The sequence below is a fragment of the Choloepus didactylus genome, chromosome 8 (assembly GCF_015220235.1).
Source record: "Choloepus didactylus isolate mChoDid1 chromosome 8, mChoDid1.pri, whole genome shotgun sequence".
In the NCBI taxonomy this organism is placed as follows: Eukaryota; Metazoa; Chordata; class Mammalia; order Pilosa; family Megalonychidae; genus Choloepus; species Choloepus didactylus.
Genome location: NC_051314.1, coordinates 19,867,091 through 19,885,244, shown reverse-complemented (window position 1 = coordinate 19,885,244; position 18,154 = coordinate 19,867,091). Strand labels below are relative to the sequence as shown.

Below are 18,154 nucleotides of genomic sequence, written 5' to 3'. Positions count from 1 at the left end.
CAGGATCCATCTTTTCATCCCTAACCCCAGGGCCTAGCAGAGAGCCTGGCACATAACAGGTGTTCACTGAACATTTGTGCAACAAGAAAAGCCAATCTCCTCCTTCTATGTTACTGTAAACACTACCAGAAGAAGGTAAACATTGTTGGTGGCACACTCTATAACAATGGGTCAGAGCTTGTGCTCTACTCAAGAGTACCTGGGTTGGAACCCCAGATGCATTAATTACTAGCTAAGTCACCTTAAGGGAGTAACTTCATCTCTCTAGGCTCATTCTCCTCATCTTAAAAACAGAAGTAATAATGATACATACTATATTGGGTAATTTTGAAGTTTAAGTGAGGTAAGATAGATAATGTGCCTGGAACATGGTAAGAGTTCAATACATACTATTATCAATATTAACTTAAGATACTGCTATTTTCTCTACCACTTTTACATCACCTTCCAAATCTAGTATTTTCAGTTACCTCCTCCATCCATGGAAAACAAAGAAAGAAAGAGAGACAGAGAAAGGAAAGAAAGGAAAGAAAGGAAGGAAGGAAGGAAGAAAGAAGGAGAAGAATGGTTGAACGATAAAGATCCAACTAAGAGCTATTAAGCCACAAGTACACATAAGGCAGGATAGGGAATGCAAGTTGCTATGAGTCTTCTCTGCTGAAGAGAAAGAGAGCGTACAAATAATTACATAACAGTTACAAGCATAGGACTGTATAGGCTGTGAATGATGCAACTCCCAGGGAACTGGGAGCTGCGAGAGTTGGGTGGTTCACAGCTTGCACACAACCATGCATGATGGCTCTCCAAAGAGGAGCCCAACAGCTACAGCCAGGCAAAGGCAAAAAAGACCACTTGCCGTTTGTGGAGAATCCATGACAACCGAACTGGACCTCTGGATGCATGAAGATGGAGGGTTGAGGAAGGCATTCAGCAGGATGATGTACTACATTAAGCAATGGGTCAGAGGTGGGAAAGTGCAGGACACGGCTATGAAAGAATGAGAGTCTTAATTGGGTGGATCATACAGAAACAACATTTACTAGACACCTACTGTATGCCAGGAATGAGAATGGGAGACAAACAGAAAATAATGTCAGAGGACACGACTTTAACAGCAGGCTGGGCTAAGAACTGCAGATTTTATTGCCTAAGAGAAAGAGCCTGATGAGTTTACAAGTTCGGCAGGGACCAGATCAAAGTTGTAATTTCAGGAGGTTAATCTTGTTTCAGAGCAGAAGATGGACAGGTGTGACATAAGGCAGGATGATGCTGCATGCCTTCCTGTAAGGCTTTCCCCTCCCATGTCCTTCTTCCTCTGATGTATTTTCAAGTATTTTTCTGGAAGGGACAGTGAATCAGGAAAGAAACTTATCTCATTGTTAGAACAATATTTGGTGTTTGCATTGTCAAAGGGGTTAGTTTGACTCATTGCCTCCCCTCATTAGAAGAATTAAGTGTCCATTTGAAAATGCATAATTGAGGACCCACTAGGGGTCCCAGCCCAGGTGACCACTGGGGCCCTGGTAGTTTGCTAATACTGTGTCAGCCATCAGCTACAGGCTTACCAGCAAGTGTAATGCTTGGGAGAGGCCCCACTGAAGTCCCACCTTTGAAACCATCATGAGAATTGGGTATCATCTCAAGGATGCTGTTCTTACAAAGTATACCTCTCAGTGTCTTCATCTCTAAGGTCCACCACGCCACGATAAAAGCACAGGGAACACTACCCAGACCACTGTCCTTGGAACCTCAGTATAAGCCAGAATCAAGCTTTATACTTGTAAATCCAACACTGATTCAGATAGCTCTACCTTAATATCCCACAGGTGCCTCAAAATCAAGAAGGCCCCAAAAACTGCTCTCCTAACACCAACAAGTTGCTCATTATTTATGGAGTATTTGTTTAGTATCTCTCCTGGAGAATGCAAGCTCCACTGGGACAGAGACTTTGTCATTCACTGCTGTATCCCAAGCACTCTGTGATATGCTAGAACAATGCCTGGCATATGAAGTAGGTCACGTTTGTTCTGAATGACAATACTAATGAATAACTAAACCAGTTTTCAAAACAGAAATAATTTTGCCATCTTCTGGCTCCTTACATACTCTTGCATTTCCTGCATGGGCTAAAGATACACCACTCAGTGCTAGAGGTGCTATAAACATGAGCATCGCCTGGGTCCCTACCCCTTCCAAACCCCCCACTCCCAATCAACTGCCAAATCCTGAGAGGCAGATTAGCCTAAGGGCTAGGAACTGGGACTCTGGAGCTGAATTACCAACTTTCTTATCCAGGTTCTGTCATGAACTAATGACGTGAACTTGGGCAAGTTCCTTAATCTCTGGGTCTCAATTTCTGGATCTGCAAAATGGGGATGTTAATAATAGTTCCTACCCCCTAGTTATTGTCAGAATGACTGAGTTAAAACCTGTGACACAGACACTAGCAGGGAATATACTAAAGGGTCACTTCCTCAGAGAGCTCTCCCTGCCCCTGGACCTGCTCCCTCCAAAGTATCTTCCATCTTGAAACAGCAGCATGCTCTTCTCCCCCTTCCCCCTTTCTTACTGATAGGAATGCAGATGTAATGTGATGGCTGTAGCCCCTGCAGCTTTCCTGAAGCATGAGAAGAGCACCCCAGAGGAGCAGTAGACAAATGGACTGCAGTCCCAGCCCTGGCACATCCCTGGACTTCTTGAACATGAGAGAGAAATAAATGTCTGTCATTTATCACAGCCAAAACTAATCCGATTTAATACAGTCACCCACAATTCTGACAGGGGTTAGCAATTATCCTTCCACAGGCACTAATGGGCCATACCCCAATGGGTATTCCTAAGGCAAGAGACCTCTCAGAGCTTCAATGTCAGTTCCCCCCTTTCCTTTCTCTCAAGAGAACGTATGGAGAAACGAGAAAGTGGCAGTAACATCATTGAAGAAGAAAGCATTCTAATTTTTAAAGTAAATCACCAGAAAACTTCATTTCTCTATTAGTAACAATGCTTGGTGACACCCTCTCATTTCCCAAGACGGCTGCACCACAGGATGAATCTACACCCACAATCAGCATAGGCCACTCCCAACCTCGCTGGGCACCGTCTTCCTTTCCCACTTTCTCTCCTGCACCACTGCATGAACACCAAAGATAGTTGCACATGTCAGTGCCCCTTCTCCTAGTCCCCTTGGACTGTAATGCCCTTCTCTATCTTCTCAGCAGGCCAACTCCTCCTCGCTCTATCTGGCATCCAAGGCAAAAGGCAGATGACCCCTCCTCTTAAGCCTTCCCTGACTTTGTAGAGTTTCCCATCTTTCACAAGGTACTTGGTATTATCAGAGGCCTTATCACGTGCCATTGTGGTTGTCAGCTTCCGAATTAGCCCATCCAAACGTCTCTTACAGAGTCTCTTACAAAATCATATCCAGTACCGACCAAAGTGCCAGGATTTTATAGACAATTCATGTTTGCTACATACCTTGATAAACATTCAATCTTAATTCTTATATATGGGAGAAACAACTTTAGGAGGTAACCATGCTTATTTCTATTGCACTGATGAGAAACTGAAATTCGTGGAGCTTTAGCAACTTATGCAAGTTCAGAGAGCTAGTAGGTTCAGGACCAGAATTTGAACCTATGCCTGAGGTCATTCATAGGCCCACTGTTTTCCCAAACCCAGTCACGTGCCCCTCTCTTTGAGACTCTTGCCAAATTCATCAACCTGCACTCTCATTGACTTAATAATCTTCTTTAAAGTCAGCTCATTATTTTCATAAATTCAAAAAAGGTACTTAATAAAAAATTTTATAGCACTGTCATGGTAAATTAGTTTTTAGATACAGCCCCAAAAGCACTATCCATGAAAGGAAACATTTGCGAAACATACATCTGATAAAGGACTTGTACACAAAATATTAAAAGAACTCTTAAAATTCAATAAGAAAACAAATCATCCAATTAAAAAATGGGCAACAGATCTGAACAGACACTTCACCAAAGCAGACAGACAGCTGGTTAATAAGCATATGAAAAGATGCTCAGCATTGTTTCTCCTTAGGTAATTGCAGACCAGAGCCACAATGAGGTACCACTAGACAACTATTACCAGGGTTAAAAGAAAAAGAAAAAGAGAAAGAAAAAAAAATGAAAATACCAAATGCTGTTGAGGATTTGGAGCAACAGGAACTCTAAGTCATTGCTGGTGGGAATGCAAACGGTACAGCCACTGTGGAAAACACTTTGGCAGTTTGTTACAAAACTAAACTAGCTTATCAGACAATCTAGCATTCACATTCCTAGGTATATATCCAACTGATTTGAAAACTTATGTCCATACAAAAACCTGCACCCAAATATTTATAGCAGCAATTTTATTCTTAATTGCCAAAGTGAAGTAACCAAGAAGTCCTTCAATAAGTGAATGGATAAAGCAAAATGCAGTACATCCACAAAATGGAGCACTATTCAGCAATAAAAAGCAATGAGCTATCAAGCTGTGAAAAGACATGGACAAATTTTAAATGCATACTGCTATATGAAAGAAGCCAATATGAAAATGCTACATACTATATGATTGCAATTATATGACAGTTTGAAAAAGGCAAAACTATAGACCCAGTAAAAAGATTAGTGGTTGCTAGAGGTTTGGGTTCAGCCTGAGTGGTGACATGCAGGGGATTTTTAAGGGTGGTGAAACTATTTTGCGTGATACAATAATGATGGATACATGACATTATGCATTTGTCAAAACCCATAAGACTTGACAGCACAAAAGAGTGAACCTTAACATATATAAATAAAAAATAACTTAAGATATGGCAGGGCTGTGGAGCAGGGTGGGGTGGGTAGGATCCCAGGGTGAATGCAGAATAAGACAAAAGAATCTATTGAAAATGTAAAAAACAAGCTCACAGAAGGAGTAAAACAGAGCTGACCCTAGTAATTTTGGAAATGAGTGCAGTCATTTGTAAGACTAAAGGCAAAAGAAAATATATATAGCATCCTACTCTACTCGATAAAGCTGCATCCCCCAAAGGTATGGGTTAACAACTCTGATACACATATACATATTGGGTGTGGTGGTTTGAAGTGGTATGTACCCTAGAAAAACATGTTCTTAAACTTAATCTGTTCCTTTGGGTGTGGGTCCATTGCTAGTAGGAACTTTTGATGAGGTTACTTTAGTTAAGGTGTGCTCCAGCCCAATCAGGATGAGTCTTAATCCTATTACTGGAGTCCTTGATAAATGGAATGAAATTCAGACAGAGAGAAAGAGAAAGCCACGGAAACAAGAAGCTGAAATTCAACAGAACCCAGAAAAGAACAGAGAGGCCAGAAGCGGCCAGGAGAGGCCACAATACACACTGCCACCAGGTGACGGAGGAGCCCAGGACCCAGGATCGCCCACAGCTGGCCCCAGAAAACCACATTTCAGGAAAAAAGCATCACCTTGATGACTTGATTTGAACTTTTTCCCAGACTCAAACCACGAGCTAATAAATTCCCATTGTTTAGCCTGACCCATTTCATGGTATTTGATTGAGCAGCCTAGGACACCAAAACATACATGTACACTTGAACAATTAAATAAATGTATAGAGGATGCTAAGAGCCAGGTATCTCGCTATAGGAGCTTACAGATAAATGAGAGTAGGAGGTGAGAATAATCCATGTGGCAATACAGTAGAGATGGAAACATCAGTATGAACTCATGTTTAGCTAAACATAGATACAGCTGGTTCATATAGAAATGTTTATGGATAAGTGTATATATTCAGGTTAATACACACATACACACACACACATATATATTTCCTGTCTGTCAGCTGAGAGAGCCTAGAAGCAGCCACAGTAGAGTAGCAATGAGCACACCTAGTTCCCAGACCTTGGTCTTGAACACTACTCTCCAAGAAAAGAAAACAAGGCTCTTAGAGAAATAGTTGACTTTAGGGCTGAGGGAAGAAATATACAAGATGAGCCTCGAGTAGCTTATAGTGCCAGAAAGTAAGGAAGTGCTCAAAAAACCAAAAACCAAAAATCACAAACAAAAAATTAAAATGATGGCATGACAGAGGGCATAGCTGTTAATTGAAAGAGTTCCCCATGACTACATACCAGAACAATTTGAGCAACAAAATAAAGTAGTTTGGATTATAAATCAAAGTATCAAATAAATACACATGAATGCATCCTCATATACAGCAAATATTGGATAAATAAATACATGGGTGAGAAAAGGGAAATCTTCCATGCAGAAGCACTGCAAATAATTTATGTAGATACTATGCTTTCAAGGAGCTGGAGCACAACTCCCCACTCCATTAAGTGTGGACTGTGAAAAGTGACTTCCTTCTAAAGAATCAAGCATGGGAAGGGGAGAAACCTACAAACACCTCCTCAGTCAGGTGATGAAGATCAGCCTCAACAGTGATAACTCATGTTGATAGCATAAAGCCTTGATATAAGGTGATGAGGATGCCACTTTGTCTTCCTCCCTGAAACCTATAACTCCACTCTAATCATGAGAAAAACATCTGACAAATGCCATAGAAGGACATTCTATAATATACCTTGACCAGAACTTCCCAAACTGTCAGGGTCATGGAAAACAAAGTAAGTCTGAGAAACTGTCACAGCCAAGAGGCGCCTAAGGAATCAGGATGACTATGTAATCATATCTCCTAGATGGGATCCTAGAACAGAAAAGGGGCATTAGGTAAAAACAGTAAATCTGAACAAAATATTGATGTTCCTTAATAATAATGTGCCAAGATTGGTTCATTAGTTGCGATAACTGTACCATATTAATGTAAGATGTTAACAAAAAAGGAAATTGGGTGTGGGGTATACGGGAACTCTCTGCATTATCTTCTCAATTTTTCTAAAAATTTTAAACTGTTCTAAAACAAATTTTGTTTTCTTTTTAATGTGAAAGAAAATATGAAAACAATATCTTACTAAACAGAGAATATAAATAAAGGCATAGAAATCATAGCAAAGATCCAAAAAGAAATTCTGGAGTTGAAAAGTTAAAATAACTAAACTGAAAAATTCACTACAGGGATTCCAAAGCAGATGAGCTGGCAGAAGAAGGAATCAGCAAACTTGAAAGTGGGCCAATTGAGATTATCCAGACTGAGGAACAAAAAGAAAAAGGAATGAAGACAAAGGAACAGAGCCACAGACACCTATGGGATCACATCAAGCACAACATACTCGTAACGGTAGAGAAGACAACAGAAAGGGGTAGAAAGAATATCTGAAAAATAATGGCCAAGCACTTCCCAAAATTTAATGAAAAACATTAATCTACAGATTCAAAAAGCTCAAGGAACCCCATGTAGGAAAAAATCAAAGAGATGCACACCTAGTTTTCATGAAACCATCCAAAGACAAGACAAAGAGAGAATCCTGAAAGCAACCAAGAGGAAACAACTCACTACCTATCGGGAATCCTAAATAAGATTAATAGCTGATCTCACTAAAGATGACCTAAATAAATAGAAACCATTCATTAATTTTGAGATGGTAATACTTCCCAAAATGATCAATGCAAGCCCTAACAAAAGTCCCAGCTGGCTTTCTCACAGAAAATGAAAAGCTGATCCTAATACTCATGTGCAAATGCAAGGCACCCAAGATAGCAAAACAATCATGAACAACTCAATGGTAAATAGACAAATAACCCAAATAAAAGATGGACAAATTACTTGAACAGACATTTCTCCAAAGAAGATATGCAAATGGACAATCAGTACATGAAAAGTGTTCATCATTAGATGTCAGGTAAATGAAAACCAAAATCACAATATACCACTTTATACATACTACGATGTCAATAATCAAAATAATAGACAATAACAAGTGCTGGTGAAGATGTGAAGAAATTGGAACACTTTCATTGCTGTGGGATTGTAAAATGCTGCAGCCACTTTGGAAAAGAGTCTGGAAGTTCCTCAAAAGGTTAACATATAGATTTACTATATGATCCAGCAACTCCACTTCTAGATTTATACCCAGGAAAAATGAAACATGTTCATAGAAAAACTTGCACAGGAAGGCTTATAACAGCATTAATAGAGTAGCCCCAAAGTGGAAACAATCCAAATGTCCATCAAGTGTTAAAAGGAGAAACAAAATGTGGTGTACACATACAATGGACTATTATTCAGCCATAAAAAGAAATGAAGTGCTGATACATGCTACAACACAGATGAATCATTAAAACATTAGGCTAAGTGAAGGAAGCCGGTCACAAAACACCACATATTGTATGATTCCATTTCTATGAAATGTCCAGAAAAGGCAAATCTACAGAGACAGAAAGCAGATGAGTGGCTGCCTGGGGGTTACGGTTAGGGGGGAGTAGGGAGTGTCTGTTAATGGAATAGGGTTATTTCCTGGGGTGATGAAAATATTATGGAATTAGTTAAGTGTGATGCACAACAACTCTGAAAATACTTAAAACCACTGAATTGCATACTTTCAAAGAGTGAACTTTTTGGTATATAAAATAAATCTCAATAAAGCCATCATTTAAAAGAAAAAATAAAGGAGCACATGTAAGTTTTTGCATCTCCCTTACTCATTTGGCTAAGATGGGGAGTGAAGATCTGACATGCAAGTTTGGAAGCGGAAATTAGGCCTATTCTGCGCAGTTGTCTGTGGGCTTCTATCCTCAGAGAGCTGTGCCTTGCAATAAATGTCTATCCCATGTGGAGAAGTCCTTCAATTGCCCAGGTCTGCCTCTGCCTGGGGTAAGAGAAGGTCCGACTGTGGCCTTAGTGGAAAGAACATTTTACAATCAGAAGAAATAGCAAAAAGGTGATACTTCATTCTCCATATGTGTGACTTCTGAGTCTTATTTCTCATTCGGTTCATAACTCAGGAGGGTAAGAAATAGTTTTAATGAAAGGGCTGTGCAAATTCCAATATCAGCCAAAGGATATGAGCCTCTGTTCCATTCTCTCTTTGTTCAAAGGGAGAACAACAAAAGTTACACAGATGTTAAGAATATATTTATGCCAAAGTGCATGTATCGGCTGAAGACAGTAAGTTAATCAGAAGAACCACAAAGGAGTAATTTTTTCAATGTACAATTCAAAGTTATTTAATTGTAAATCTGTATAACATCTAAAACAGTCTTTTATACCAGCTCCCAGTAATATATGTTATTTGGGGAGCACTGCTTTAGACCCATGAGAAGAGGCTTCTGCTTGGACAGGCTAGCTTGCGTCTTAATTTAGAGGGGCTCCCACATAGCTTGTCTGGGTTAACAGCAACACAGATATGGCTGCAGACATCAAGTCTAGACAGAACAGACTGCACTTTTACACCAAAGAAGGCAGTGAGTGTGTGCTTCATCTTCAGGAGCGCTTGCAGGCTTTACTCTTAACGAGCAATGCTCCTGCTGCCTATGGTTTCCTTAACTGCTCCCGTGTTCCAGGTTGGGATGCAATAAATATGGTAATACAAAGAGGCAGAGAAGATTAAACCACTGCTTTCTTCCTTGTTTTCCTTTCTTATATGCCACAGACCCTACAAGGCAGTCCGGGGTCTCTGTTTTTATTAAAGTATATGGTGACATGTGAGCTGAAATAATTTAATTATTAAATTTTACAGTGGAACAGCAGTTTTAGGAAAAGAGTCTGTGGCATCAATATGAATGCTCAGTGAATGTGTTATACTTAGCAATTAAAACGCTCTCATTTCAGAAAAATACAACAGATGGAATGAGGGTTTTTCAGTGTGAGTGTTTGGTTTGTGAGAGGCCAAGGAGCTTTGGTAGACATAGGGACAAGAAAAGCCCTCCACGGGAGAACAGAGCCATTTTCTAGAAAATCAAAAGGCCTCATGGACTGCAGTGTTAGCAAAGATAAGACGGAATCCCAGCACCAACACTTATTCACCTTTGACCATGAACAAGCTGTTTAACCTCTCAGAGCCTTAGGATCCTCACGCATTTCAGGGGCTAACGCCATGGAACGCACCAGGCTGGGATGAAGGTCAAATGTGAGGAGGCTGAGCATCTGAGCCACAGCAACTAGGACTCTTAGGGCTTACATTTATGTGCATGGCCACAGAGCACAAATCTCTTACCTATTCAAAGGTATCACCTGTTCATGCTATCTTCTCAAGTCCTGCTAGAACACTGATGTCCAGATCTTTCAAATTTTTTTCTTCTTACACCACACTTCTACGCTATACTCAGCACCTCAAAAATACATAAGTAGGGGGATGATGATGATGATGGAGATCACAGTAATGATAACAGTGTCTGTGTTGTCACTCAATGATGATTAAAAACGATACTAGAAATGATGACTTTCTACTGCTTTATAGTCGTTAAGGACTCAGACTCTGAAGCCAGGTTAATTGGGTTCAAACCCAGCTCTGTCCATCCTCTCTGTGTGACTTTAGGCCCTGTCTTACTCTCTTACTCCTTGTGCTGGTTTGAATGTATTATGTCCCCCAGAAAAAGCCATATTCTTTAATGCAATCTTGTGGGGCAGACATATTAGTGGGAATCAAGTTGGAACATTTAGATTAGGTTGTTTGCATGGAAATATGCCCCGCCCAACTGCAGGTGATAACTCTGATGAGATATTTCCGTGGAGGCATGGCCCCACCCATTCAGGGTGGGTCTTGATCAGTGGAGCCACATAAATGAGCTGAGGGGCAGAGGGAACTCAGTGCAGCTGTGAGTGGCATTTTGAAGAGGAGCTACAGCCAAGAGGGACATTTTGAAGAAAGCACAGGAGCTGCAGATGAGAGACAGTTTGAAGACGGCCATTGAAGGCAGACTCTTGGCTCTGGAGAAGCTGAGAGAGGACAAATACCCCAAGTGCAACTAAGAGTGACGTTTTTGAGGAACTGCAGACTAGAGAGGAACATCCTGGGAGAAAGCCATTTTGAAACCAGAACTTTGGAGCAGACACCAGCCATGTGTCTTCCCAGCTAACAGAGGTTTTCCAGACACCATTGGCCACCCTCCAGCGTAGGTATCCGATTGCTGATGTGTTACCTTGGACACTTTATGGCCTTAAGACTGTAACTGTGTAACCAAATAAAACCCCTTTTATAAAAGCCAATCCATCTCTGGTGTTTTGCATTCTGGCAGCATTAGTTAACTAGAACACTCCTTAACCTCTTCCTCCTCAGTTTCATCATCTGTAAAATGGGGACAACAGCACTTACCTCATGGAGGTGTTACAGTGAATAAATGAATTAAACATCCGAAAAGCACTTAGAACAGAGCCTGGCACAGAATGAGAGCTATATTCATGTTTGTTAAGTAAATAAAACAAAGAAATGTTTTACATAGAGTATCTCTTTGGATGCTCAAAACTGTTCTATGGCTGGTTGGGAAACAAGCCAAAGCCCCAAGCAGCATAGTGACCTGCCTGGGGTCACCCAGCTCACACACGGCAAGAACTGGAACAGTTCTGCTTGTTTTATCCAAATCCTATGTTCCTGCCCTCACCATCTAGAAGCTTCTTCTATAATAAGTATAAGCCTGAATAAGCAATAAGGCAATAACATGTAGCTACTGGTCACACATATGCTGTTTTATCCTTCATGTTCTTTAGCAACACAAGTAAAATTAAAAAAAAAAGAAGAAGAAGAAAAGAAAAATGAAAAGGAAAAACCACTTGAAATGTAAAGTAAAGCAAACAACCCAGCTCTTTCCTGCAAACAGGCTATAGAGTGTGAGAGTCATTCAGTAGATCATCCTAGCAAACAAATATTAAATTTCTACAAGCTGGTCGACTTCCTGGCCAAGAGGTAGACACTCAGTTATTAAATAAATATATTTTTCTCTGCTCAAGAGCACTGTTTTTTTTGTTTGTTTGTTTGTTTTGAAGAGCAGCTGCAGTTCTCAGTTTATCTGCAATTGGGATCAGCGGTCAAGGCATTCTCCCATTTTTCTTTGAACAGCCTTCCGTATGGGTGACAGGGACAGCTACTGTGCTATTTCCTACTAGGTAAACCTTTTCTACTATGTAAATATAGACTCAGAATGCAATTTTTTCTAAATAAATCATTACTTTTTTCTTCTTTATAGGGGCTGCAAAATGAGATGAACAAAAATATATGTAACAGAGAAAACACAAACAAGATCAACCTTACTTCTATCAGTCTTTCACCATCCTGTGTTTTAACCATGTATGTATCTGTACGCGTGGGCGTCACACAGGCTCATGTCTTTCTAGTGGAATCTATACTAGACACATGACTTTTCAATATATTGTCACTTATTTTATATCATAAGCAGTGGTCCGTATTATAGCATACTTTTAAAAACCGAGTATAGGATTTTCTATAAAAGGATGTTCCACTATTTATTCCTACTGTTTTTAAGCATCATCCAAATTTTTCTGACTATAAACAATATTTCTTTCATGAAAGCTTTTTCTTAGCTAGGACTATCTTTTTAGACAGAGTTCCTAATCATCATTTAGGGACAAGGTCTTTGCATATTATGGAAATTCTTTACAAAAGGCTACAGCAATTTTCAGTGCTGGCATTGGTCGATAAGAGCACCCACGTTGCTCTTTTACTAATTTTTTAAAACTATAGTGTGCCCACACTCACTAGGCATGCTGAATTAAAATTGATTTGATATAACAAAGCAAGCCTTAAAACGAAAATCTGCCGAAAATCTTGTCTAGAAAATAAATCTAATTACTGTAATTAGCAGTGAAAACCAAAAGAAGCATCCTGCACCATTATGATTATATTATTATTTAACATCAGGAAGGTACTTCATTTGTCAAAGTATTTTATAATCATGTACCAGTTAATTCCCATAACCGCTTGGGAGGCAGTGAAGCTATTTATAGCTGGACTTGCTGAGTAAAAAGTCTTTCAAAAGTCCTTTTGTCTTGATATCTTAATTCATTATAAACCAGCATATCAGTTCACAGAATCACCCTCATTTGGAGAAGTTCAGGAAAGTACAGTGGTCATCTGGTCCAAGAAGATCAAGGTAACCATTGATATGCCGTACAGAATTTTCATAAAACATACCAAGAATTTGCTTGCTTACATTCCTGTTCCTCCATGGAAGTATGGTTTGCCATCAGAAGACATTAATAAAACTGCTGTTTTTAAATGTATCATCTTTCTGCTGCACAGTTACTGTAGGAGTAAAGTTTATATTCAATAGGCTTCTTACAGTTTCAACAACTATTGAATTATTTGATTTGCAGCTTAAGCAACAATAATAATATTTACACCTGCCATCAACACCAAAAGCTTTTATGACCTTAAAATTTGCCATGATTGAGAAATAAACTAATTGAATATCTGTAATCACACAAATTGCATTTCTACATGCTGGGCTTTTTGTTTTTATTAGGGAGGGATCCAAGTTCTTTAATGGAGACAAGGAGTAGACACATAAAATGCTGAGAGCCACTCATCGACTCCAATGCTCAGCCTGAGAAATATCTGGTGTCTTCAATATTGTCATAAAGCACCAGATAAAGATGGCAGAATCACAAAGAGTGTCAAAAATTGTGCAGCAGCAATGGGAGTGTAAAAAGGGTGTCTAACTCCTGTCAGAAGACATAGGGCCAAGCCCCACTCAGCCCCTCCGCTGTGTAACCAAAATCACAACTGGACAGAGCTCTCACGCGGCACTGACAGCCCCTACCACAACCTGATATTCTTATCTATTTATTTGTTTCTCCCTTCTCCCACTCCCTGCTTTTCCCTAAGAGGGCAGTGAGTCTGATGTACTGCCAACCCTCAAGTGAACTGCAGTCATGTAACAGAGCCCAGCAAAAGAATCACCCAGATGAATTCAGTCAAAATAAATAAATGTTGTTTCTGGACCAAATAAGCTTTGGAGTAAAATGATTCACAGCAAAACTAACTAATATAGAAATTAAAGTCTAAACAGTGAAAAAGATCTGCTGAAAATTTATCAGCTATATAGCGGCACGGATGTGAAAATGAACTATGTCTGAGCTGGATATATTAGTTAAGTGATTGAATAAAGACATCATTAGGTTATCTATGAATGGAGTTCTCCAGATTTTAAACAAACAAACATATACTGAGCACATAATACATGTCAAGTTCTTTGCAAAGATACTGGGGATGCAGAAAAATAAAACATGGTCTCTGTGCCCAGCAAATCCAAATTCTACCAGAGTAGACTCATCGTGAGTAGATAAATAAAACATAACATAATAAATATAATGATAGAAAGATGCACAGGGTATGAGAGGAGTTCCAACCCAGACTAAGGGCTACAGTGGGCTTCTTGTTAGAAATGATGCCTATATAAAGTCTAAAAGGATAAAAGGGAGATTGCCAGATTGGGGGTGGGGAGAGCGGGAGAGAGGATGGGCAGATAGAGCAGTATGATGAAAAACAGCCAGGTAGGATACACTGTGGAGAGGGTGGGGAGCCACAAGCAGTTCAGTGTTGCTGGAACATGAAGCTCACAGCAAGGCGAGGAGAGAGAAAACACCATGGAGAGGCAGAACAGAATCTGGATGGCCTGTACCATAGTAAAGAGGTTCAATTCCCTAGCCTTGACAAGGCAAAGCCACTGAAAGGTTTAAAGAAATCACATGTGCCTCTTTGTTGTATCATTCTAGCATTAGAGAGGGTGGACATGAAGAGGGGAAAATGAGAAAGATAGGAAGGACAAGTGCAGGTGAGAAAATGTAAACCTGAACCATGACAGCTGCAGTGGGGACAGAGAGGAAAGGATGGGATCGAAAAATATTTAGGAGGCATTGGTAATAGATGGGCTGGGAGGGGGCTGAGAGAGCAGGCAGAACCAAAGATGAACCCCAGTTTCTTGCAGGGTTGGCAGGACAGAGGTCTCGGATATTGTGCTCTTTCTCCCATCTTTGTGTAAGCTACTGATGATTCGGATTATGCACAGGACTCTACACTGGACTCTGCTGGGTTGAATTCAGAGAGCTTTTCCTGACTGCTCCTACTGAGAACCTTCTGGATCTTGACTCAGTCATACAATATATTTCAGTACCATTGGCCACAGCTGTGAATAAACTTCATCCCAACTCTCAGTAAGAATGTTAGACACAGCCAAAGGCATGGGCTGGAACCGTGGACTCAATCCTGGATATTATTCTGAGGATGCCTATATAACAACCAAAATACTGAGGAGACAGAAGAAACATCCCATGAAAGTAGGAGCAAATGGCAGGAATTCAACTTGGAGAGGAGAAGACTCAAGACAGTCATGATCCCTTCAGGTGGAAGAGGAATTGATCCTTTGTACATTCCATGGGGGTTCCACCAGTGCCTGTAGATATCATCTATGTTTGGAAAATTTCAGTTTAAAATAAGGCAGGACTTTCTAATGATCTGAAACACCCAGAGCTGGGATAAGCCACTCTGGAGTGGGGGAAGCAACCCATCGACAGGGATGTGCAAAAGTGAGGTTGGCGGACTGCCAGACAGGAAACACGGATTAAGGAAGGTGAGCATCAAATTGATGGTGTCCTGGAAGGTCCCTTTACATCTGAGAGCTACAATTCTAAATGCTGCAAGGCAATTACAAAGTTAAACACTGTTAACACAATAATCTCCCCCAGGCTTTCACACAAAAATTATATTTTCATGGCAGCTTGAATGATTGATGAGAAATTTTGCTCTTATTTAACCCTTCCCAAGGAAACATGCAGGCAGTCGGTCCCATGTGTCAGCCTGCAGAACACAAAAGAGGCTCTTACCTATGAAACAAGACAGACTTGACCAAGGTGACAACATCCCGGCTGGCGTTGTATCCAGCGCAGACGATAGCAACGTGGATTGTCTGAGAAGAAGAGAACAGAGGGAGCAGTTAGGCAGAAAGAAGAAGGCCTTCCTGCTATTGCGTACCACACAAAAAAGAAAAATCACCCTTATTTCTTGTTGGGATCATTTTTAAAAAAAAGGACACGGTCCACAGCTGTGGAAAATAACTCAAGACTATTTTATTAAGGTCTTTTTAATTGGTTTATGGCACCATCATCATTTGGAAACCATTAAGGCTTTTCTCAATTACATTTTTGGGAAGAGAGAAATGGTGATTGGCTGAAATAGGCCAAGTATGAGTCCTCTGCCTCCACGCTGGGAGACAGTGACAACTGGTAATAAGAGGGAAGAAAGAAACATTCCTGAAAAGGGCTGTCGGACGCAGAGTTATGGTTCAGGGAATTTGTGAAATGTTCTAAGATGTTTTAGATTAGGACAACTTGATTGCAGGGCCCAAGGGACCTATGGGTCCCATCTGTGATATTGTTCAAAGAATCACAGACTGTCCACATTGAAGGAAACCTCAGAGCCCATGTAATCTAAGTGGTCAAGAGCATGGGCTCCAGACATGAACCCTGGCTCTGTCCTTTAACCCATGTGACCCTGGGGAAATTACGTTGTCAACTCACTCTGAAACAGGGCAATGACACATGCTTCACATGACTTGCATGATGGTTGTTTGTAGTAAGTAAACTTATGACTCCCCAAAGTAGAGTACAATGCTTGACACACTACATCCCAACCGCGGCAAAAATGTAGTCTAGAGAAGAGCTTCCCAAATGGAGTGCCTTGGTGCCTTGGTAAGTGGGAATGATTACAGGTGACAAAGACACTCATCTCCTCAAACCTCATGGCTACCCAGGCAGGGCAAGGGCAGCTGGAACCCACAGGCTGGGCTACACTCTACTGCCAGCAGCCATTTCTATTTACCTCCTTGTGCCAAACAAGTAACATTCTCATGGGTGCTATGACTTGACAAAAATTGTAAAGTATTGCTCTAGGGCATCCCACACTGGACGCCATCCAGCCTCTCTTAAGGTAGCTTGAAGACGTGTGAGTTCAAGCCTCACCATTGTGTGCCTTCTACTGAAGGACAGCCTTCCCCGAATCGAAATCCACCACCTCCTAGCTCCCACTCCAGCCTTGTTCCATCCTGGGAGTATTGCAGAACAAGTATATTGCTGCTTGTACTCAAATAAAGGGAGGGGGCTTCAGAGAAGCCTCTTCTTCAGAAATGCTCCCAGCCACTCCTCCCATGGCAAGGCTTCTGGACTCCCTGCTGTCTTGACAAGCCACCTCAAAATGCATTTGATATCCTGGTCACTTTCCTACAGGCTCCCATGACAGAGACCTCAAACAGCCCTGTTTACACTCCAGTATCTCTTTAATTACCCTTCACTCCCACTCTATCTTAGCAACCCAGTGCTAGTGCCAGAAGCTAGGTCTCAGCTTCATCCACAACCTCAATCTCTCAGAAATTCTGAAATCAGACTCTGAACATTCTCAGAGTCTTGCACCTGTTCTTCAGGATACCTCTAGGTATCGTCAGGTATACCTCTAGGATACCTGTTCTCTAGGATACCTCTAGGATACCTGCTCTTCATCCTCCAGGCAGAGTGCCATTTGACCTCATCTAGCAGGTCCTACCTTGATGGTCCACCATGTCTGGACTCCATAGCTGCTCACCTGAACCAACAAACCACTACATCTCAGCTTCCTTATACATCCTGCCCTCCCAGACTTGATAGGCAAATGCCAACTCTCCATGCTATCTACTGTCTCTGCTCTTGTACCTGGGGGTCAAGAAGGAAGATGAGAGTAGATGAAAGACACGAATAACACCACAATAATAGTTAATATTTTATTGAGCAAATACCATATCCCAGGCACTATGCTTAATACTTTACACAGATCATGAGATTGATGCCTCACAGTTCTATGAGACAGGCACAGTACTATCAGTTCAGTATTATAGGTTAAGAAACTGAAGCTTAGAGAGATGGGACTCAGACTCTGGAATGGAGACTCTTAAGCCTGGCTGTACATCAGAAACACCCAAGAGATTTGTAAAATATACCTCTGCCCCAGCCCAACCCCAGTCCAATTAACTCACAATCTCTAAGACCCAGGCTCTTAATAATATGCTGCAAGGCAGTGGTTCCCAACAGGGAGTAATTTTGCCTTCCAGCGTTACATTTGGCAATGTCTGGTGACAATTTTCATTTTCTTGTGTGGGGGGTGGCTGCTGCAGGCATCAATGGGTAGAGATAAGGAATATAGCTAAACATCCTACAATGCACAAGACAGCCCCCCACAACAAGGAATTATCCTGCCCAAAATATCAAGAGTGCAGCTGTTGAGAAACCCTGTGG

The 18,154-nt window shown here is 40.9% G+C and overlaps 1 protein-coding gene across 4 annotated transcripts in view; it reads right to left on the bottom strand.

The window, feature by feature from the left end:
* The window catches only part of LARGE1 (LARGE xylosyl- and glucuronyltransferase 1), a 605,088-nt gene that overhangs the window by 291,235 nt on the left and 295,699 nt on the right, over positions 1–18,154 (bottom strand). For all 4 annotated transcript variants that reach the window (XM_037848432.1, XM_037848435.1, XM_037848433.1 and 1 more), the window contains one exon: positions 15,719–15,801. In XM_037848432.1, the coding sequence (XP_037704360.1) occupies positions 15,719–15,801 (83 nt within the window). The remainder of the gene's footprint in view (positions 1–15,718; positions 15,802–18,154) is intronic.